General features: G+C 34.6%; 1 protein-coding gene across 2 annotated transcripts; it reads left to right on the top strand.

Moving 5' to 3' along the window:
• Positions 1 to 1,653: 1,653 nt before the first annotated feature.
• LOC107550291 (cyclin-G-associated kinase-like) lies at positions 1,654 to 22,263 on the top strand. Of its 2 annotated transcripts, XM_016231553.1 has the most exons (16): positions 1,654 to 2,031; positions 5,333 to 5,394; positions 6,200 to 6,259; positions 6,628 to 6,742; positions 7,346 to 7,488; positions 8,058 to 8,183; positions 9,363 to 9,452; positions 9,768 to 9,903; positions 10,023 to 10,135; positions 13,695 to 13,767; positions 17,030 to 17,150; positions 19,621 to 19,626; positions 20,411 to 20,460; positions 20,563 to 20,711; positions 21,728 to 21,850; positions 22,109 to 22,263. In XM_016231553.1, exons 1-16 carry the CDS (start codon positions 1,887 to 1,889, stop codon positions 22,244 to 22,246), a joined length of 1,650 nt encoding a protein of 549 aa, XP_016087039.1. In that variant the 5' UTR covers positions 1,654 to 1,886; the 3' UTR covers positions 22,247 to 22,263. The 2 variants fall into 2 exon arrangements, with proteins under 2 accessions (XP_016087039.1, XP_016087040.1); XM_016231554.1 differs by lacking the exon at positions 19,621 to 19,626 and having other exon boundaries at positions 1,655 to 2,031.
• Positions 22,264 to 24,833: the final 2,570 nt, after the last annotated feature.

The raw sequence follows: 24,833 nt of genomic DNA, 5'->3' as shown, positions 1-24,833 counted from the left end.
CTACTCTTACCTTTATGAGCAAAATTTTTTTTTTAAGATTCCACTGTTATTAAAAAAAATGCAAGTTATCGCGCTGGCGCCTCCCATATCCTGCCAAGCGCGATTCAGCTTTCACTCTCCGCACAAACGATTGGATATGCGCATAACAGCGCTCATTTATCTAGGTTAAATGTTTAAATTAATACTGTGAAACTGAACTATTTTAATGGCTGCAGCAGCAGCAGCTGTGTAATGGGGAAGAGAGAGAGAGAGAGAAAAGACTCGGGCTGAGAATTCTGATAAGCTGTCGTACAAGGGAAATTGCAGAGAAATTCATTTCCTCGTTTCAATTAAAAGTTCCCCTCGGCCCGGCGGGCCCCCAATCTGCCCGAGCCCATATGCACCTGCATACCCTGCACACATAGGCGGAGCATGTGTAAGGCTTGGGAAGGCTTAGCCTTTCCCTGGCCATGGGGACTTGGGGCAAAAATGCCACTAAATTGGACAAAAATGCCCTTGCACAAACAAATTAAATCTATTACGTCTGTTGCTAACAAAGTGAATATGAATAGACAGTGTCGATTGCGGCATTAAATTAAGATCTGCTCATGTTGCACCGCATTTCATTTTAGGCGATTTTACAGTGTTGTCCATTTTAACCAATCACACACATATCTGTTGAGCTTAGGAATGCAATGGCCAATCAGAAGCTCAACAGATATGTGTTGTCCATTTTAACCAATCACACACATATCTGTTGAGCTTAGGAATGCAATGGCCAATCAGAAGCGTTCAGATGAGTCATCGTTGAAACAGCGCGTTCGCTGACTGAATTCCGGACTCTTGCGAATTCTCTCATCATAAACAACAAAGCGCAGATGGACGTACAATGTAAGTAAGAGATTCATTTAACAGCGTATACAGCTTCAGTGTTTATAACCATAGTTTTGTTTTTGAGAGTGCTTAAACTCGCGATAGATCAATGTTCGTGATAATGTCACTTTCTGTATATAATTTATTCGCTGTTTGAATAACAGTGGAAAGGAAACGTTATATAATTATACATTTCTAATGTTTTTATTAAATTGTAATCACGTTAAATACAAATTCAGTCACATTCAACTTTTTTTTTTTTAGCCTACATGACACCCATGTCTGGTTAGACGGGTTTATGATGTTTAGGCTGCTTTTAGCCTTACCCTGGAGTTGGTTCACCCTCCGCCTATGCTCGGTGAGAGAGATTTCACTAAGTAGCCTACATGCTCCTGGATCAACCCCAAGAGTGTCATTCCAATCAACCAATCAGAATTGAGGGATAACTTTTCAGGAAAGGTCAGTTTTAGGCTTACCATCAGGATTAGGTGCTTCTACACTCTTGTTAATCAGCTATCATTGCCCTCTGATTTTAGGAATAAATTATGGGTTAGGTTTAGGGGTAGGGATTGGGTTAAGTCTGTATTTTTGGACAGTAATGTTGATCCAGGAACATGTCTTACTTGGCAAAATCACAGCGACCGCCTATGCACCCAGACGCCACTGCTTTGATGGATGCATAGAATTCAGTGACTTCCAATCACCTTAGTCACCTGCTACGTTCCAGATCTGACGGACAGAAAGACCTGCCAAACCAGAGCAGAGTTTGAAAGCAACTCGTGTGTGTGTGTGTGTGTGTGTGTGTGTGTGACGTCACCGCCCCACGTCAGCACCTTGCGGAAATACCGAGAGAGAGAGAGCGCAGGTCGATCGGAACCAGTACGTTGCTCGGGATGTTTTCACACTAGAATAAAGACTTTTAAATCCAAATTAACGCTCTATTATTTAGTTGCGCCACCAGTTGAGTTAGTGCACTTGTTCTCCCATCCGGTGCCGGTTCCGGTTAATAGGCGCAACTGAAAAAGAGGGACAGAATGTCCCTGTTCCAGTCAGCGCTCGATTTCCTGGCCGGGCCCGGCGGATCCGGTGCCGCCGCCAGCCGGGATCAGAACGACTTCGTCGGGCAGGTGGTGGAGCTCGGAGATCTGAAGCTCCGGATCAAACGAATCATCGCGGAAGGTAAAAGATCCATTCAAAATAGCATAAGGCTAGTCATGCTAACCCCTGCTTATGATGCTAACATGTATTTTATTTAAAACAGCTCTAAATTTGACGGTGAAATGTCCGTAATATATTCTCATTGACATATATAAACATTAGGTTTAGTATATATGTGAATATTTGTGATTATAGTTGAATGACATTGGACTTAAACTAGCTGGCTAAGTTGTTAGCAAGTCACTTGGCTGTGATACACCTGACATGAACTCAATATATTCATCTGTATGTTCTCGAGGCATTCAGGAATATGTATGTATATGTATATTGTTATATTCCGTGACTGAATATGAATAGTCACGTTAATATAGTTAATATTCCATAAGTTCATCTGTGTTAGAACTGATCTTAATTTATTTCAATGCACCTGTGTACAGAATGTATTCATACACCATGGTATTTACATGGTATGTGTTAAAAACCACAAACAAACAAATATGATGGTACCGGTACCACTGGTATGTTTTGTTAGTGGCTTGATTCCTTATAAAATGTACTGTGGTAGTGCCATGCTATCACATATTTATGGAAGCCTGTTTCTGCCATGGAATAAAAATATAAAAGTAATTGCGAATTTTATTTCAAAATTCTGAAAGAATTTCTAACTCACAATTCTGACCTTTTTTTTCTCTGAATTCTGAGTTTACATCTTGCAATTCTTTCCACCACAAAATAAAAAATTGTGTGATACTCAGAATTATGAGGGAAAAAGTCAGAATTGTGAGATTAAAAAATTGCCATAACCTTTTTTTTTAAATTCCGTATTAGAAATGGGCTTCCATATATATTAACGCTAATTAGTACTGTAAATTGCCATATTAATATAATCACATATTAGTATTTTCCAGAAGGCCAACAATTCACTAAAAATGTTTTTTTTATTGGTCTTATGAAGTATTCTAATTTGTTAACATAGGCTTTTGTTAAATGTGAGCCAAAATCATCACAATAAAAAAAAACCCCAAAGACTTAAACTACTTCAGTCTGTGTGCATTACATTTATTTAATACACGAGTTTCACAATTTGAGTTGAATTACTGAAATAAATGAACTTTTCCACGACATTCTAATTTATTGAGATGCACCTGTACATTCGTATTTTAATTATTGTCTGTCAAAGTGGGGTGTTTTGGTCAGAGCTATTGAAATCTGTTGGATTATGAAAGTAACATGTCCATAATTGTTCAGCCCATCATTGACTTTCACTTTGACCCACTGGCTCAGGTGTGTCGACATTTACAGGCCTTGAATGGAAACACAGGGCATTCTGAGTGAACAGGAATGATTTGCATGGTGATGGTGAGGCGTTGTGGTTAGAGATCTAGGCTGTTAACCAGAAAGTTGAACTCTGCAACTGACGAACAATCACCTTCAGGTTTCTGTCTGTATGATGAGGTTCTTTGGATGAAGGCATCATTTAAATGACAAAGTATCTGACATAGTATTGTTTACATAATTCTTTGCATCACAATGGCATTTTTGGGCTGTAATGTTGACCAATATTATTAGAAATGATGTCCAGAAATGGCTTTCATTTGAAAAGAACAGTACAGCAGTTTATGGAGCAGTAGGCTATATGTTTTATTTACCTGAAGTCTCTTGCTCCTCCTGTTACCTTTTGTACTGTTCTTTGCAAATTTGCGGTGCGTGTGAATGTCAGTGCACTGTAACGTGAAACTCAAAAGCTTCTTTTGATTCGTGCAGCCTGACTCGGGCCTCTGCTGGTATTCATTTACCCGTTACCATGGACACAGGCAGTTTTGGGCACTTGAGGATTGTTTCACAAGTGTCCATAAATACCTGGCCTTGTCACTTTTGTTCATGTAAAGACATACACACCTGACTGACACAGTCAACATCTGTTCAAGGAGCCATACTTACAGTAGTTCATTGTTTGCTTTAAGAATCAGTCATAAAATGCTTGTATGATATGAAATAATCATTCTTAGTTTTATATCTTCATGCATAAATAAACATTCCTATTTGCTTCCTTTATACATGTTCCTTATTGTTCATGAAGCATGTTTTGCATATCATTGTGTGTTATTCCAAAGAAAAAAATTTTGTTCATCTAGATATAGATATATAGATATGTATATATAGATATAAAATGGATACGATGCATCGATGCCACGCGAAAAATATCGATATCTGTAGTATAAATAGGCACCTTTATTTTGGCACTGTCCACATTTTCACATAATGTCCGTCTATGCATTACCGCCAAGGCGTGCATTCTCGTTCAAACTCGGGTATCAGGACTCGATATAAGAACTGCCCGAAGGCACAAGGTGAGCATAAAAGACGCTCGGGTAAGATATCGGCCAAATTTTCTTATCAGACCGATACCGATAAGATAAAAAATGAGCATTTATCGGCCGATACCGATATGGTGGCCGATATATCGTGCATCCCTAATTATTACATTTCTGTAGCATACCTGAAAATGTATTTTAGACTGAGCTGCAAAACCTGAAAAGCACTGTTTATTGAACTTGTGTCTTTGTTGTATTGTATTTATTTTCTGCTATTGCTTGTAATTTGGTTATCTTTAGAAAAGATGTTTAGCACTGAGCCCATAGTAGCAGCCAGAATTGTTTTTCCAATAGTTTATTTTCTTTATTATTAAAAAAAATAATAATAATGCGTAGGCCTAGTTTTTTTTTTTGTTGTGAATGTCCCAATTGAGGTACAGGATGTGAAAATTTCAGATAAATGTTCATGTTATTTATTTTTGGTTGCATTTGTGAGTTAATAAAAATGTAGATGGTTGTTTAAAATAGATATATAATATCGATATATCGATCGATATACTCCTGTATCGAATCGTATCGTAGAATTTTTTGAGGTATCGACAAATACCGTATCGCTGGGTATGAGAATTAATATCGTATCGTATATCGTATCGTGACGAACCATCTGATTTACACCCCTATTAAGAACTGGTTTCACCAACAACTAGCAGTAGACTTCTGAGATTAAAATGAGACCAATCTACCTTTTTGTAGCTGAATTAAAAAAGTTAGATGACTAACTTTTTAAGACTAGTCTAAGAAGTTTATGCAACTGGCCCCTGATTCCAGACACTTCTGCATATCTGTAGAAGTAAATAAAATAAACAGAAATGCGTCTGTTTCACGTCCTGTTGGAGCCTCAATCCCAAATCAGCAAAACTGAATCTGCCAAAATCCTCATTCAGATTGGTGCCATCACAGTCAACCTAAAATAAACCTAATGATGAAATATGTTTCCTCTCTTACAGGTGGCTTTGCGTTTGTGTATGAAGCCCAGGATTTGGGCAGCAGTAAGGACTATGCGCTCAAGGTATGATGACGTCATCACATATGAACTGTGTTAACATTCAGATTATTACAGTGGAGTCAGTATTGACTGCCATTATATGTACTAATGAGTTAATTATGCACTACACAGAAGTGAATGAATTAATGTTATTACAAAGCAATATTTACCCCCCTGAAGATTTTTTTTTTTAAAGAATCTTTGAGGACATTTTTTGCCGTATACAACCATATAATAGTGTTTTTATTGTGAGCAAAAACTAAAAATGGTCTTCGATTGAAATAAAGCTGAAGAATAATAATATAAATATTTGACTTAAACATCATAAATCTAAACAGAAATGAGTAATGTTGCTAACTAACTAACAGAAATAAAAAAGTTTATGGACTAAAATTACTATAATTGAAACAAAAATAAAGCTAAAACAGAAAAATGTTAAATGATTAAAAATAATAAACTTAAACAAAAATATAGTTTAGTATAAAAATAAAAACTATTTCAAAACATTAATAAATGCTGCAATAGTACAGTATATAAATAATACTAAAATAGCACTGACGTATAAAAACTTGTAATGCATCGTCCATTTTTCTGAAGTTGTTCAAAGCTGTACAAAAGCACTAGATAGGCCTAGAATAAAATATGACATCAAAGATTACATAACTTGTACAGAAAATGAGGAGATTCATTTGAGGCATTTGTCCCCGTATTTGGGGGCATTTTTCTCACTTTTTGTGGTAATTTTTCCTTGTGTGAAATAGTCAACAACAGATTCAAGAAAGATCTGAAAAACGTTTAGATTTTTATTGATTTGTATGTTTGTGTGCAGAGACTTCTCTCCAATGAAGAGGAGAAGAATAAAGCCATCATTCAGGAAGTCTGCTTCATGGTAATAATTAAACATGTTAATTTAACAAGTTTACTACATTATCACACAACACTATAACTAGGCACTTTTTTCATGCCTGGTTAGGCAAAGCTGTTGCTGGCATCTCTCACATCTGTAGAGCAGCATTTCTCTGTCACACATGTTAATTTAACAAGTTTACTACATTATCACACAACACTATAACTAGGCACTTTTTTTCATGCCTGGTTAGGCAAAGCTGTTGCTGGCATCTCTCACATCTGTAGAGCAGCATTTCTCTGTCAGTTTGTAGAAAAATAAATAAATAAATCTGAGCATTACCCAGTAAAACAAAACCTTGCTAAAAAGCTATAGGATGCTTGATCTGCTTCTCCATGTGGTCTGTTTAGAAAAAGCTGTCTGGTCACCCCAATATTGTTCAGTTCTGCTCCGCTGCATCCATCAGTAAAGAAGAGTCGGACACGGGCCAGGCTGAGTTCCTCATCCTCACTGAGCTGTGTAGAGGTGCGTACACTACATCCCATTCACACAGTAGCAGAAACTGATGGAGAAAACCCTTCTTAAAGGCAAATTTAATTGTGATTCTTTCAAATTCAGGTCACACTTTTTACAAGTATTGTTATTAGATGACAGAATGTAATTTATGCATCCTAAAAATTATTTGTTGTTTTATAAACATTTAAATCGCACATTAGGCAGTTTTTAATTCAACTTTATATATAATAAGTATATAATTATCTCTATTCCCAATTCGTTGTTGACACGGTGGATGTTTTTTTATGACAGATTAATTTAAAAATACATCAAATGAATGAATGAAGACAGCAGGTTAAGTGAAAATAAAATGAATATGTAATATAGTGCATATACAGTATTTAGCAAACACAAAATGTGCCATTGGAGAAGAGCTCTTTAAACATCACCGTTTCGGTCAAAACAGATCCTTTCGGGCTGCTGAAATTGAATGCATCACTGATAAATATAAAAAATTGCATAAAGAGGGAAGCTCTTGACTGACTTAACACATTCCACTCTCTCCTTCTGACTTTCTGGCACTGGTGTCGGTTTCCTGTGTTCACATTGACCTCCGCCCTCTGTTTCCTGCAGGCCAGCTGGTTGATTTTGTGAAGAAGGTGGAGCAGAGAGGACCCATGTCATGTGACACGGTGCTGAAGATCTTTTACCAGTCATGTCGTGCTGTGCAGCACATGCACAAACAGTCTCCAGCAGTCATCCACCGCGACCTGAAGGTGAGGCCCCACAGACTAAACCCCTGTTTATTTACAGAACATCAAAGAAGACTTTATTTATTAGCTTATATTTAATATGGCCTAATAATGCAGTAGTATGAGTCTCTTGAAAACATAATCCCTAATATCAAAAGAAAAAAGAACTCAGAAAAAACAGGTAATTTCAGTTAAGCACATTTTCTTGGCCTTTATTTATTTTATTTTAATATTTAATAATCATAATAATAATACAATTTTATATAATATGTTTTATATTTTATTTTAATTTGTTTCTTTGTAATTTATTATTCTCAGTGGTGATTCTAATTTGTATTACTATAATGTTTGTTTATTTACCATAATTTTTTTATTTAATTTATATTTAAATCAAATGTTTTAATCTAAATCAGCATAATGCAGTACATTGAATACTACCATCACGCTGTGTATATATTGTGGTAAAAGTACAGTAACACATGGCCTTAGATGACTTATTGCTTTAATAAATATAGCAATGTGTATTTTCTCACTTGAAATGATGTGCCGAATGATCATATACATTGTTCAGTAACATTTCTTCTTCTCTGTAGATTGAGAATTTGTTGATCAGTCATCAGGGCACTATAAAGCTGTGTGACTTTGGCAGCGCCACCATCTTGGCACATTACCCAGACTACAGCTGGTCTGCTCACAAGAGATCTATGGTGGAAGACGAGGTAGAAACGCAACAAATTCTCTTCTCCAAGCAGCCCATTCAGCTTTATGCTACATAAATATTAATACCAGGTTAACATCACCGTGACATCACTGTCCTCTGATTGGTTCGTTTTGCCATAGTTTTGATTGTAGTTGATGGATTGTCACATTAATTGTGGAAATTGTTACATTGATGCGTGGCCAGAAAGAAATATTTTGCGGTGATTGTATTAAAATCTCTGGCTGTTTCCCGTGGAAGCATTCACTGATTTAATTGTTTTGTTTATTAAATTAGCTTGTCTGGTTTCTGGTCCTCTTAAATCAGTTATTGGTAGTAAATTGAAACCCACGCAATTCAGAAAGCCTGCCATTTCTCTGCACATGAATGTCTGTTTGTGTTTATTTAATGCATTTTTGTTAGCAGCTAATTCTAATGAGGACCTTTTTTTTTTTTTTTTTTTTTTTGCATATTACAACCTTCCAGCAAAGCTTGTAATAAAGTTTTTATTCTTTTATTCTTCTAAAATATTAACAGTTTGAAAACATTGATAAAATTACACTACTGTTTAAAAAAATTGGGATAGTGTGATTTAAAAAAAAAAATCATAATTTCCACAAAAATATTAAGAAGCACTGTTTTAAATGGATAATAATAAGAAATATTTCTTGAGCAGCAAATCAGCATATTAGAATGATTTCTGAAAGATGATGTGACACTGAAGACTGGAGCAAAATTCAGCTTTGCATCACGCGAATACGTTACATTTTAAAATATTTTCAAACATAGAACATTTATTTGACATTTTAATTGTATTTCAAATTAGTACTGTACTGTTTTTTTTTAATCAAATTAATGCGGCCTTGATGAGCATAAGATACTTTTTTCAAAAATATTACAGACCCCACACTTTTGAAGACTTGATATATAGTGTAATTTAGCACGGAATATAGTGAACTATATTTCACAATATTACTGGTTTTAATGTATTTTTGATCAAATAAACCGCCTTGGTGAGCAGAAGAGACTTCTTTAAAAAAACATTTCTGACCAAACTTTTAAACAGTAGTGTAAACTGTTGAGCAAGTATTTACATGCTTTAATCATCAATTATTATAATCCATGCATGCAGTCTTTTAACATAAAGACCCACTAAATTATAAATAATTTCCCTTTCTCTTATTCTCTCTTTATCCCTCAGATCACTAGAAACACGACTCCAGCATACAGGACACCAGAGATGATTGACCTCTATTCCAACTACCCAATAAACGAGAAACAAGACATATGGGTGAGTTAGTATAGTTATGAGCAGATCCAGGTATAACCTGAAGACTTTTTCCACATTTTCTGTGCTAAGTTGAACGGTAAATCCTGCTTGATATTTGGAAGGGTTGGAAAAATAAGAAGGCTGATAAGGACATTTGGTTTAGAGACAAAGCAAGTTGATGCAAAATTTTAATGAAAGCTTACAAAGGCTTTTTGGTCCTAACCAGGTGAAGGAGGCTTTTTGGCATTACTTAAAGCACCTGGTTAGGATACAGTGTAACAGGTTTTTCCCCTTTGTCCTTGTTGTGTTTTGAAAGAGTCTTGGTTTGTTCTCTAGGCTCTGGGCTGCATCCTGTACCTGCTCTGTTTTAAGCAGCACCCATTTGAAGAGGGAGCCAAACTCCAGATAGTAAACGGCAAATACAACATTCCTCAGAATGACACCAAGTACACAGTCTTTCACCAACTCATCCGTAAGTATCCTGCAGGAACTTAACTTCATTCCCTCTTCCCAAAATCTCTCCTGCATCATATCGTCATTTTGTTTGTTGTGCATTTGCTGTGTGGCAAAAGCCTTGTGTGTTTGTTCCAGGATCAATGTTGAAAATCAACCCAGATGAGCGACTGTCAATCAGCGAGCTTGTTAGCCAACTGCAGGAGATCGCTGCAGCCAGAAACGTCAACCCAAAATCACCCATTACTGAGGTACAAACCATCTAACAAAAATGGTCTCTTAGATCAAGTCTTCACTGGTCATTCATAGGTTTCATGTTAAATGCAAGAGACTAGTTTATAGTAGTCAATCAAAATGCTTTTTTTCCTTTTTTTTTTGGAGAATTGCTGATGCCAATTTATGTTCAGAATGGCCAAAATACAGTACATGTTTAATTAAAGCAAATAATAATATGTACACAAAATTTCAATTAACACTTTTATAACTCCTTTAAATAATAATAATTTTTTTTTAATGTATTTACAATTTTATTAAAATTTTTAGGGGTGCCACTAATGACTATTTTTATTTCGATTAATCTATCGACTAATTCATCGATTAATCTAAACGATTAATTTCCCACACACAAAAATCAACAATTTTACTTATTTTATTAAACTGTTTCATTAAACCAAATGAAATCCAAAAGTAAAGTGCAACATAAAGTGCAAGAAGCAAGTGTCCATCTCATAGTTCAAATCACTGAAATCAAAGTTCAATATTATAGTGTAAGAATGATAACATATCCACGTGTTCTAGTCTACTAATAATAAAAATATAATCAAAAAACACTTTTTAAAGGAGTATTTACCAGAATTTATTTAGGAGAAAAATGTAAATGTGCAGTATTTCTGGAAAAAATAATAATAATAATAATTGGAGATGCTTTTGATTATTAAAATTTAATGGAACCATTCAAATGGAATCCAGAAAATAATGAAAAACATAATTTGGTAAAGATAAAACTGTAAAACTCAATTAATTAGACAGGCTTTTTGATTGATAAAATTTAATTTAACCATTAAAACAGAGTATAGAAAATGAAAATGGAAAAAACTGAATTTGGATATAAAACGGATTTCATAGTGCCCTATAATTATAATAATTTTTTTTTGTGGTAATGAAAATAGATGTAAGTGAACAATAGCCTTTAAAATTACTTAAAATACATATATAATAGCAATGAGACAATAATAATTAGTTTAAAAAAAGTATCAAAAGCAAGAAATCATATGGTTTTATTGAACAAAATTGTTAAAATACATAATGTATTATAAACAATAGAGATAATGTACATTACGCATTACAACAAAGGCCTGCAGGGGGCGCCAAAGGCCTGACTATTGTTTTTACACATTGCTGTGCGATCTAATACTTGTTTAATATTGACCAAGCACCATTTCATTCAAATGTCCACTTAATCTTTAATATTTGACCATTTCTTTAGGACAGAAATGCTATAGCCACTGTAATTAAATGAATATGTGGACATCAAAACGTGTAAACTCAGAGTGAGGGTTTGAGCTTTTATTTTTAAACCGCAATGTATTCTCCTGTGTTTGTGTAGATTTATAAATGATTTACCTTACAAATCTGACGAAATGGCACAAGTTGCATTCCCAGATGAACGTTATAATAAACCCAAACTCACAACAACATGCAGAGATGGAGTTTAAGACGCTCCACACATATAAATAACAGCTCCTGTGGAACTACTGTGAACGGAGCCGCTGTGTGACGCATGTACTTAACCTACACGCATGTAAATAATTAAAGCGCATATACTGTATTAGAACTGCATCGCATATAATTATTTAATTAAATTGTAGCGTTTGTGAATTCACAATTATGCTTAATTATGCTTAATATATCATGCAGCCTTGGAAAACAGACTAATAATGTGTTTTATACATTCTCGTCCGTGAAATGCGCCACTTCCGGTATTTTGCCGGTTAGTCGACGCGAGCAAAATGAAGTCGAGGATTTTCAAAAACCGAATAGTCTAATAAAATCGACGAATCGCGACAGCCCTAAAAATTTCTAAAAATGTGCGTAATCCACAAAGATGGCTGTTGATTGATTTTGTAACTGGCATTAGGCGGAAAGCTGTTAATTTAAAATAATATATATATTTAAAATAATATGAATAATATAATAATATAAATTATATATTTATATGTATATATGTGTGTGTTGTACAGCTTTCCATTGGTGTATGGTTTGTTAGGATAGGACAATATTTGGCAGAGATACAACTATTTGAAAATCTGGAATCTGAGGGTGCAAAAAAAATCGTCTTTAAAGTTGTCCAAATTAAGTTCTTAGCAATGCATATTACTAATCAAAAATTAAGTTTTTTATATATTTACAGTAGGAAATTTACAAAATATCTTCATGGAACATGATCTTTACTTAATATCCTAATGATTTTTGGCATAAAAGAAAAATCTATAATTTTGACACATATTGCTACAAATATCCCCCAGTGACTTAAGACTGGATATATATATATATAATATGCATTGCATGTAAATACATTCATATAAACTAATTTTAATGATTACAAATGATATGTTTTAAAATGTTAAGTTGTTCTTAATATAATATATTTGTTTATTTAGAATGTGAATTATTATTTATATAATGCCATTTAGTGATTACAAATTATATTTTGTATTTTTTGTAAATGTAATAATTATTAAATATTTGCTATGTATTTATGTAATATAATTTGTATAGTATAGTATTTATTAATATTCATTAAATATTATAAATGTGCTGCTGTCAATAAATAATAGTAATAATGCACTTAAGCTTTAGATTACATAAATAAATACATTACATTATTTAAATTTAAAATATAAAAAATAGTTTGCAATCATTCAGTTGTGCATATCATTGCAAAATGTATTTTATCTAATGCAATAACATATCAACAATTGCCCTTTTGGCTCTTAAGTATCAGCATCAGCCATTGATTGAAAAACCTGCAATGATCAACCACTAGTTTCAATTCATATTGATTTTAGTAATCTCCCCTTCAGAGCTTCTGTTTGATCACCCGACTGGTTCAGTTGGTTGAATGAGGCTCTTTTGGTGCTTCATTTGAAACAAACCCCTCATTCTTTGACGCTCAGACACACACACACACACACACACACACAGACGAGCAGAGTCCCACATACTGATCACAACTCTCTGAAGAGCCATTTAGAGACACCGCCACACTCTTCCTTTTGCGTTCTGTCGTTCTTTCCTCTCCTCCCTCCCTCCATGACCTCCTGGAGACAAAGCAGCATCTCATCCCTCTTTTTCTCTCTGACCTAATGGCCACTGATCTCACTACATAAGACAGAAACAGAGGAAAGACTGGTAAGCAAGAGGGAGGACCCAGCCTGTTTGCTCAAAGAACGACAAACAAATCATCCGTTCTAGTTATGATCTAGTTAAGAGCATTCAAACTGCAGTGTTTGAGTGCAATAGTCAGTGTTATGCTCCTGTGTGCACACATGGCGGAGAGGGTGGTTTTAGATTAGTCTGATCTGGATTAAGAAGTGGTTTCTCTCTGGATTCAAGTGATTACCAGCGTCAGCCAGAAGCTGCAGAAGATGTTCTGTTGTTACTGACTAGTGTTCAGACACGTGTGTATTCTGGAGTCTGGTCTCCTGCTTTGCTCCTGATGTGTGTGTGCAGTGGACTGTCGTCCTGATGAGTCTGTTAAGTTCATACTACTGTCTGAAGTCTGTGTATGACGGCTATGAATCCCTACAGCTCCTGGAGCAGAACGGAGGGTTCGGGAACAGCACACAGCTTCCCTCGCAGATCAACAACTTACACAATGCTGGTGAGTAATGTATTCAAACTCGTTTTTTGGCAAGCCATTTTCATCATAGTAGATGTGTAGCTTCCTTTTTATTCAAATATGTCACACTTCCTTTGTAATTGTTATGACTTGTTCTCTGGACAGATGTCACGCTTTTACAAATGTATTGTTAAGGTTAACAGGCTAGTGGAGAAGACTGTGCTTTTGGATCTTATCTTGTCGTGGGATGCACTAACATCCTTTGTTTACATGCATTACGTTTGGAAGTTTCTCTTTGTTTTCTGGTGCCATTTACATTTTCAGTTCTTTAACATGCACATAGTTATTTTAGATGTTTGTTTATTAATGTTTGTTTTAGTCAAATTTTTAATTTCAGCTAACCTTGTTAGTTATAATTGTTTGGTTATTTTTAATGTTTGGTTTGTTAGTTGTTTGTTTGCTTGTTAGTTATTTAGTACATCTTGTATCTTTAGTCTTATTGGTTGGGTAGTTATTATTTTTATTTATGTTTGCTGGTTCTTGTTTTTAGTTCGTTTTTTAATGATTGCATTATTCTCATTAGTTTGTTGAATGTTTTTTTTGTTTTGTTTAATTTTTAGTTTTGTTAATATTTGTTAGTTATGTTATTAGTTATTATTAGTCGGTTTGTTTTTTTACTTGCACAGATTATAACTTTAGTTATTGTTTGTTTGTTAGTTATTTAGTTGGTCTTGTTGCTTGGTTGTTGTTGTTTGTATGTTTTTAATGATTGTTTGAGTTATTCTTTTGTTAATATTTGTTAGTTATTATTAATCTTAGTTATTAGTTGGTTGGTTAGTTATTCTTTGGTTTATTAATGTTTGTTGTTGATTTTTACTTAAGTTATAGCTTTTTAATTATTGTTTGGGTTGTTCATTTTTGTTAGTTATTTTTGGTTGTTGGTTAGTTATTTTTTATTCATGTTTGTTTGTTTGTTTGTTCTTGTTAGTTTTTTATGATTGAGTTATTCTTGTTAGTTGATTTTTGTTTTATTTTTTAATTATTGGTTTGTTAATGTTTAATTATTTAGTTATTTTTGTTTCTTTTTAGGTTTTTTGATTGTGTGTTAATGTGTTTTAGTTTGTTCATATACATATACTCTGCTGTGAAATATTTCATCGGCTGGGAATTTTCATCTTTGTGAGTGCGTGTGTAAAGTAAAACTCACAGTTCCTCTCTACAAATGGTAACATGCAGCATTTAATAATATACACAAGTAATATCCGGCACAGTTGTATTTTTGTACACTTTGTTAAACTGCTGAAAAGCTCTTAATACCACAGATTAATGTAGACAGGAACAATGATTTGTGGCTTTACGCATGCCAGCTTTTGTGGTAATGAGAAGTACTTTGTGAGTGATTCATATCAAAGAGTATTTTAGACATTATTAGACAGAGACAGGATACAGCATCATCAGTCATATCATACGTCTTTTGTTAAAACCGCACACGCAGTTTGAATGAGCTCTTTAAGACAGCTTTGAGTTCTTCTGCATGACTTATCTGACAGACATTCACACACAAACACATGCAAATGCATTAAAGTGTTTATACATAAAGACACTCACTCATGCAAGGAACATAAACAGCAGTGGACGGATACATCAGCAAGAACCAATTTTGAAAATGTAGCTAGCCATGATATTTCAGCCAGTATGATGTTACATGAGTGTAACCTTCCACCTACCATCACGCTGTCATAATGCTGTACACAAACAGATAATGCCTCGTACATACCCCTGCCCCCATATTTACCTCAAGGGACAATTTCTCTCTCCATTCTGTAAGAGGATTGGCCCGCTGGTGACCATCTGCTGAGTTTACTCTGATTTTCTGACTGAACGCAGTCAGAAAGTGATAATACCACACACGTAACTGCACACATGATCTTGTTTTTTAATTTACAGTCTAAATTTCAGCCCATTATCTGGGTCATATTCTACACTTTTGAAGCATTTCCTTTTTCACCTTAAATCCACTTGCCTTCAAGACTTCTGTATCTAAATAATATCTTTTATCTATGCATACTATTGTAGTTCACAGAATTTATTTATTTTTTTGTTATTTTTGTTAATGTCTGTTAATTATTTATTATACATTAATGTTTGTTGTTGTCTCTAGTTAACAACAAGTAGAACTAACAACTAAATGAGCAATATTTTTACAGTATTTTTGTTAATGTTAATAAAAAATGCAGTAAAAATGCATTAACTAATGTTAATCGATGCAACTTTTGAATAATACATTTACAAAAAAAAAAAAAATATATATATTAGTAAATGTTGACATTAACATTAACTAAGATGAACAAATGCTGTTGGTTTATGTTAACGTATATTAACAAATGAGACCTTATTGTATAGTTTTACCAGTTATTCCTGTTACTTATTGGTTGGTTGATTTAGTTAGTTGGTTCATTTTTATTATTATTATTATTATTATTTGTTTGTTAGTTGTTTTTGTTTAGTTTAGTTATTTATTAACATTTTGTTATAATCATTTGTTAACTTTAACTATGAACTAACAAGAACTAACAATGAGCATTATTTAGTTACTTTTGTTTGGTTAGTAATTTTTTTGTTGGTTAATGTATGTTAGTTATTTGGTTTTGCATCACAATACGAAGGTGTAGGAATACAGAATAAGCATTTGATATTAAGGATGCACTGATATATTGGTCCATAAAAGCATTTGTTCATGTTATCCAAGTGATGAATAATAAAAGCAAAACCAACAAACTATACTAGTCCGTATCGGCAGATGTCATTCTAAATAAATGGTTATCATATTGACCCAGAAATTTTGTAGATCTTGGACCCAAATGCTAGGATGATGGTCATCTCACATATATAGCCATAGAAATTTGGTAAACTTTGCATCTTATTCTGTCCATGAGTTGCCAACTTAGACTGAAGAGACCATCAGACACCCATATAAAGCCTCCAACCTCAGTTTGTATGTTTTACAAGGCATGAAAATCCAATATAACTGAGAAAAGCGAAAAATGCTGCTTGTTTACATAGTAGTGTTTTCAAAACTCTTAAATATCTGTCAAAGTTTTGATGGCATGAATCTAAGAAACTTTAGCATTTTAGAGTGAAGTAACCCCTAGATCTGATCATTTGGGTTGTAAAGAACAGTTATTTGTGTTATGAGATGGTTGTGAGTCATTGCATAGAGACATTTCTTGTGTGCATATGTCAAATATATTCATCAAAGCTGTTGTCCTGTAAAAGCTCTTTTGACAAGCGTTTGAATCTCCAGGTGTGTATGACACAGACCCGGCCATGGGTGGAGGCTTCCTGGATATTCTGAAAGGAGGAACCGAAAGATTCCTGACCAACATCAAAGACACTTCCTCCAAAGTCATCCAGTCAGTGGCCAGGTGAGCGATGCGTTCAGTCTGCAGTAAAACACCCCTGCGGCTGTCCCATATTAACTAGTGCACACGCCTTGCTCGAGTGTGTTTTGGCTTGCCTTGGTTTCGTTATGATGCTTCTCTTTCCGCTGAGCCATTGACAGATTCAGCCGAATGGCGGAAGAGGACATAGTGGTGGATAGAGTACTAGTTATCTGCTGGCGGTTAATCTGATATCACTTAATCAAGCTCACAAACAATGCCACCCACTGCTGTCTTTGAGAATGTTTTCCAAAGTCTCTATTCCTAGTATAAATAGATTAATAGAATAATTATACTAGCTTCCTTTCAGCAAATTCTGCAGTAGCATTACATGTATTCTTCACAGAGGGAGTGCATTCATGATGGAGGACTAAGCAAGAGAATTCTTGATTTATAAATATATTTAGTTTAATTTCAAAATTATAATATATAATAATGTATAATATAATAATTAAATGAAGAGTATTTTACCCAAAAATTGCATTACATTTTATTTGTATATCTCAAATCAGTAGTATTATGACATACTATTATACAGTAGTAGTTTTTAATATTTTGAATTAGCTTTTGTTTTTATATTTTCAACTTTCATTTTAATTTTAGTTTAACTTTTACAAATTTTATGTCTTTTTTTTTTTTTACTTTCCTATTTAGCATTTTGAAAATTTGTCTCTTGTAATTTTTAAAAAATATTTTTAGTTTTCATTTTAGTTATTTTATGTCTTTTGTCATTATACATTTTTAAATATTCCTAATTTTAGTATTAATTTTAGTAGGGGTGCTCTGATTGATCGGCTACCGATCACTATCGGCCGATAATCGCTCTGGGAAGTTTGATCGTCTCTATAAAGGCCGATATCAAAAACCGATCTCAAGCTGATGACACACCTGCTGTGAGAGGTTCAGCATGACATGCAGCGGCACCATCTCAATCTCTTTTCACACATACTCTTGCTTATATTTACTGCGATTAAACACGTCTATGAAAAATTGTATTACTGTACTGCGTAAAAAGAGAATCACAATGCTCAAAATGCATTTTCAGTAACAACGTTTGGATTTGAAATCAAAATGGATAAATGTTGTGTTTGTGGTAAACCGCTGCGGATCAGGAGCGGACCTCTGTGTTGAAAGCAGAATGAGTCCGTGCTGCTTCTGCGACGCTTATGTACCGCACATTGACTGCATACGCACTGCAGACGGTGTATGCTTGTCCCATTATAAAAACAAAAATGCACTGCATGATCAAACATTTAGGTGAGATAATTATATATATTTTAAAAAATTGTCCAAAAAATGCCCCCCTCAAATTAAACCCCCCACCTACAAGAGTCACCTTAGAGGGGAATTCCCCCCATTTTCCAAAATGAAATTCAGGCCCTGAATGAATGTCTGTAAAAATCCTGTCTGGAGCATCACTATAAATAATTCCACATTATAAAAAGAAAGCTTCAAAAAGATCGGTATCGGCATCGGCAGATAGTGCTTCCTGTGATCGACAATCGGTGATCGGCCCCAAAAATTCTGATCGGAGCACCCTTACATTTCAGTAATTTTGTTATGTCTTTTATCATTATTATTTTTTAAATATCCCTATTTAGCTTTAATTGTTTTAAAAAAAATATATATAATATATATTAATATTTTATGATTAATAATATTAGTTTTAATATTAAAGTTTTTGTCATTTTATAGATTTTGTCATTTTTTTAATGTATTTATTTATTTATTAATTTTCCTATTTAGCTTTTCATTTATGTTTTTAAGTTTTAGTAATTTAGGTCATTTTAGTTCTTATTTTATTTCAGCTCTATTTCATTTAACAGAACTTTGATAGTTTTCATTTTAGTTACCAATAACAACACTGACTCAAATATAAAAAATAAAAGCAAAAAAAAAAAAATGACAGTATACTACCTCATTATAATGCATGCTGCACAATTATTCCTGAACGTGTGAGTCATGATATCCTCTGTAACGAATAATTGTCTCATATGAAGCATTTCTTTTTAATGAGTTAGCCTGGGGCATTTTAATGTAGAATAACATATGCTTATGCATCATACTCAAAACAAAGGACATTTATAAAATTAAATGGGGTCAATTCTGAGTCCATGTTGATTCGATCATGATTATCTTCATAATAAGGTAAATTTGATCTGTCTAATTGCAGTGACTGGACGTTAATTTCTTGGTAAACTCAATCAGGGTTTTGTTTATGACACACACTGATCTACCAGATCATAAATTCCCCTCCACTCCCCATCCATAATCTGTTTGCATTCATTAATCATGTTTAATAATTATCCCCCTCAACGTCTCCACAAGTTTGTCATGTTTATTTTCTCCTCAGTTGGCCCATTTTTGCTTTCCATTTGTTTTTGTTCATTGTCTTGTTTTGTTCATTTTGTTCCTGAATCACGTCTCTCGATCCCAAATCGCCAACCCCTTGCAGCTCCAGGTAACTATGGGACAGCGCCTGTGTGTCTGTTTTTGCATTACACGTGTGTACTGTATGTGTAGAGATGGTGTGTGAACTTCACTCCACCTTCATCTCAATGCTTTGTTCGCTGTTTGTTCATAACCACAGTCTGAGTCTGCTCCCATCAGCACAGCATTACCCTGATCAGTAGTGTTTCTTGAAAGTTTAAACAGCTGCCTACTAAATCCATATGTGTGAGTGCTGCTCCTCAAATAACTTTAAAGGAGTAGTTCACTATATTCAATGATATATTACACAGTATTCCAAGCCTTCTATATAAATAAATAGTGACTAAAGTTGCATTTATTTAATCAAAAATACAGTAAAAACAGTAATATTGTGAAATATTATTACAATTTAAATTAACTTTCTATTTTCTATTTGAATCTTTTAAATGTATTTATTAATTTATTCCTGTGATGCAAAGCTGAATTTTCAGCATAATTACTCCAGCCTTCAGTGTCACATGATCCTTCAGAAATCATTCTAATTTTCAACAAAATTTTACTGACCCAAACTTTTGAACAATAGTGTACATAACAGAAGGAATATAAGTAAGTCAGTTTTAGTTTTTGAGTGAACTATTCCTTTAAGTTTAGTCTTTGCCTTTTTAGACCCAGATTTCTAACAGAGTTTGAGTTTTGATGCAAGCCGTTACTCTTTTTCTTGTCGACAGGCTTTCCATCGAGGTTTAGCTTGTAATGTAGATGTTCTTTTAGTTCTTGCATTCATACATCTAAACACGTGTCCTGTCCTGTCTCAGTTATGCTAAGGGAGACCTGGACCTGTCCTACATCACCTCCAGACTAGCAGGTACAGTCACCTGTGTATTACAGCTTTCAGATTCATTTAGGATGTCTTAACTCTAATGTAATGGTGTTAAAGTTATTTACCTGTCTATTTGTGTTTTTGCAGTCATGTCTTTCCCAGCTGAAGGTGTTGAATCTGCAATTAAGAATAACATTGAGGACGTGCGTCTGTTCCTGGATTCTCGACACGCGGGTCATTATGCAGTATACAACCTCTCCAAACGCTCCTACAGACCGGCCAGGTTTCACAACAGGGTGAGAGTGGACGGCAAAGCATTTGATTGCAAATGACTTAACAGATTACATGGATCTAAACCGATGTCTTGTCCTTATATCATAAATCCTGTGTTGTTATTGTTAACTAAAACTAATTTAAAGGGTTACTCCACCCCAAAATTAAAATTTTGTCGTTAATCACTTACCCCCATGTCGTTCCAAATCCGTAAAAGCTTTGATCGTCTTCGGAACACAATTTAAGATATTTTGGATGAAAACCGGGAAGCTTGTGACTGTCACATTGACTGCCAAGTAAATTACACTGTCAAGATCCAGAAAAGTATGAAAGAAATCATCAGAATAGTCCATCTGCCATCAGTGGTTCTACCGTAACGTTATGAAGCGACGAGAATACTTTTTGTACATGAAGAAAACAAAAATAACGACTTTATTCAACAATTCGTCTCCTCTGTGTCTCTCCGCATCACCGTAGCGCCATTTTGGAGAATATCCTCTGAACGCAAGCAGCGTACGCTATTCTGTGTCAGCCACGACACAAGGATATGTTTTCTACGTGTGTTTACGCTTTGATTTGAACGAAAACAGCTCCTCCGTGCAGCGCGGCTGACACAGAATAGTCGTCTCCTCTGTGTCTCTCCGCATCACCGTAGCGCCATTTTGGAGAATATCCTCTGAAACACAGAGGAGACGAATTGTTGAATAAAGTCGTTATTTTTGTTTTCTTCGCATACAAAAAGTATTCTAGTCGCTTCGTAACGTTACGGTTGAACCACTGATGGCAGATGGACTATTCTGACGATGTCTTTCATACTTTTCTGGACCTTGACAGTGTAATTTACTTGGCAGTCAATTGAATGCTCACAAGCCTCCCGGGTTTTGATTATGAAATGTTATTACATTTATTACAACCATTGAAATTGATATAAAAAAGAGGATCCAGAAAAATGAAAACATTATTTAGGAAAAAATAAAACTGATTTCATAAGTCACTACATACTGTACTTGATAAACTCATAATTGCGTTGTGTGTGCAGGTATCAGAGTGCGGTTGGCAGCCTAGACGAGCTCCTACTCTGAAGAACTTGTACAGTATATGTAAAAACATGCACCAGTGGCTCAAGCAGGACCAGAGGAACATCTGCATCGTACATTGTCTGGTGAGTAAACACACACACACACACACACACATTTCCAACAATGTTACTATTAGTGCTGTCAATCGATTAAAAAAAATCACATGCATTAACTTGCCTACAAACATATTACACTGTGGCCTTTGTTGACAAGTCATAATCAAATTTTCGATAACCTTTAACTTCCCAATTCATTTAATTCAGCATATTCAGAAGAAAAATGATGTTTGGGTATCCTAGTGTGTCCTGTCATCTTCATATTGTGGCTGTGTGTTTTTGCAGGATGGACGGGCAGCGTCGGCTGTGGTGGTTTGTGCATTCCTCTGTTTCTGTCGTCTGTTCTCTACAGCCGAGGCTGCAGTTTACATATTCAGCATGAAGCGATGCCCACCGGGCATCTCGCCCTCACACAAACGGTAACTTCCTGTCTTTTTCTCACTCTGTTTCTTTGAATTAAGAAGTACTGCACACCAAAATGTCAGGGCAGTTTGTTTTAAAACCGAAATCGATGCTCTGTGGATTAATTCAAAAGCTCAGGTGCATGAACATGAGCAGTGAGCCGCAGGTGTGACGGTTCTTTGGTGTTGAGGTCACTTCCTGCCACAGCTGTTCTTTGGCTTGCCAAGAGCTTCTGCCGAACTTCGCAAGCTCATGGGACTCTTTTGATTCTAACCAAGTGTGAATGTGTGTGGTTACTGGAGCTGATAACAGTGACTTTGTCAGCTAAATGTAAAGGAAGTCACATAACCTCGAGCAGAATGTTTAGTTCTGCTGCTCACCAGAACACAAGAGTGTTGAGCTGCATTTAAAGGAATGTTCCGGGCAGTGTTACTTTAGTATTTTTATATACTATAGTATTTATTAATATTTTGAATTTGCTTTTACTATTATATTTTCAAATTTAATTTGAGTAATTTTATAATGTGCTTTTGTCATTTTATTAGTTTTTAAATTTTTCTATTTAGCTTAAATTTTATTTTTTGTTTCAGTAATTTTTGTATTTCAGCTTTAGCTTATTTATTTCAGTTAGCTGCCAATGAAAACATTACAATTTTGTTTCATTTCATCTGTATATTTATTTTACTTCAACTTTATTTCAATTAACAAATTATTTTTTAATAGTTTTAGCTTTAGTTAACAGTAACTAGTAGGGCTGGGTATCGATTCAGATGTAAAGATTCGATTCGATTCCAATTCACATATGCGACTAAATCTTCACTCTGGGTGACTAAATGATGTCTATCGTTAGCCATTGGCTAATAAATTCTTAGATTTTACTGGCCAGTGTGTGAGTTGGAGGCCAAGTATAAGTTTAGCACAGATATATTTTCACTCGCTGAACACTGACTGAGCGCTTCAGAGTTGCACTGTCTGAAAACTGTTTGTTTTCTGTCAAAATAACGGAGTTCATTTAGAATTATTCAGCTTTTAAGAACAAGCAAAAGATATGCCGGATTTTCAGGTAGTGGGCGGAGCTAATGCGCGAACGGCAATCTCATTGGCTGGCGCTTATCTATTACCGACCTTGTTTGAAAGCCATTGTTCGAGTGAACGCTGGCAATGTGATTAATATTCATGAACCCAGCAGCTCATCGATCCTTAGTGCGATGTATATTGTTATTAGTAGTAGTATTATCTGTTAATAATTAGTACCATTATTATATTACTATTATCTTTTTTTTTTTTTCAGAAACCCTGAATGACCAACAATACTTTAAGCATCACCACCAGTCCTAAGTTCAGTTAAAATTACAAATATGCACTCATACATGGTTACCAAGTTTTAGTTCTAATCACTAAAGTGCTATCATTAAATAGTGCTTAATTATCATAATTAGGGATGCACCGATACCACTTTTTCCAGTACTCGCCCGATACCGATACTTTTATTTTTGATACTTGCCGGTACCGAGTACCGATACCAATATTTTTATTGCATTTGTAAATTTTTTAAATATTGGGTACAGAAACCAAAATAGTATTTATAATGTTAGTTGGTTCATTTATCAAATAGATACAATCAAACCTAAATTTATTCAGACACCTTCAACATTTCTCACATTATCACAGTTTATTCGCTATAGTTTAGAAAATGGTAATAAAATATAACAAGAACTCAGAGTTAAACGGAGTCAGAACAAATTCAGCTTGATAATGTTAGATAACTTTGATAGAAAAGTATGTTATGGATTACAGTCAACCAAAAATTGACTGTAAACAGCTGTTAGTATGACAGTATTTACACAACTATCAATACTTAGTCGGGCAACCCTTAGCCTTAATGACAACCTGTAGTCTCCTGGGCATGCTGTCATCCAGGTTCATGCAAACCTGAACTTCAAATTTCAAACTTCAAGACTCGGTCTGAATAATTTTTGGTTCCAAATTTGTATGAAGAAATTGAGTATAATTTGTCACAGTTTACTTTATTTTGCTATCCTCACATAAATAAACTATAGTGTTTTGCACCCACTAGGGGAAAAAAATATATCAAAAATTATATCTGGTCTATATCCTTTGGTTATTTTCACACTTAATTATGCCTATTAAAATGTATTTTACAGGTTTTTGTTACTTTCACTGTTAATTTTTTGCTCTATGGTACATCATCTTTAATTTAATAGCATTGGAGCTGCTCCATTGCAGCGACTTAGTACTGTTATCACGCACTTTGCTGTAATAATGCAGGGAACCACTCGTTATAAATCTCCTAACTGTGATATTTTCAGAAATAAATCATCTGAAACGTGCTGCGATTTATATTCCAAAGCCACTCATATAATGCAGAAACACTCAAGCAAGCAAAACACGCGCAACGCGTGCATATATTTGTACTGGTGCAGAATAGTACACACTGCTAGATTCACTTTCGCCAGAAAGTCGTGTATGCCTAAGGTTTAAAATAAATTGTGTTTATAGTGAATGCCCCTATAAATGGTCTTATCTGCGCCGCCGCGCGCTCAATCCACTCAGCGTGCTTTGTTTATCAGCTCGCGCACATCAGCTA

This window comes from Sinocyclocheilus grahami, unplaced genomic scaffold (assembly GCF_001515645.1).
Source record: "Sinocyclocheilus grahami isolate Dianchi unplaced genomic scaffold, SAMN03320097.WGS_v1.1 scaffold394.1, whole genome shotgun sequence".
NCBI classification, from domain to species: Eukaryota; Metazoa; Chordata; class Actinopteri; order Cypriniformes; family Cyprinidae; genus Sinocyclocheilus; species Sinocyclocheilus grahami.
Note: the sequence above shows the minus strand (reverse complement) of the source record. Positions and strands in the feature narration are given on the sequence as shown.

Bases quoted from the DNA above. Each gene is read 5' to 3' on its own strand.
- LOC107550291 (XM_016231553.1), top strand. From the start codon at position 1,887: ATGTCCCTGTTCCAGTCAGCGCTCGATTTCCTGGCCGGGCCCGGCGGA. The intron at 13,768-17,029 runs GTGAGTAATGTA...TTGAATCTCCAG, and splicing joins CAACAACTTACACAATGCTG to GTGTGTATGACACAGACCCG. The intron at 21,851-22,108 runs GTGAGTAAACAC...GTGTTTTTGCAG, and splicing joins TCTGCATCGTACATTGTCTG to GATGGACGGGCAGCGTCGGC.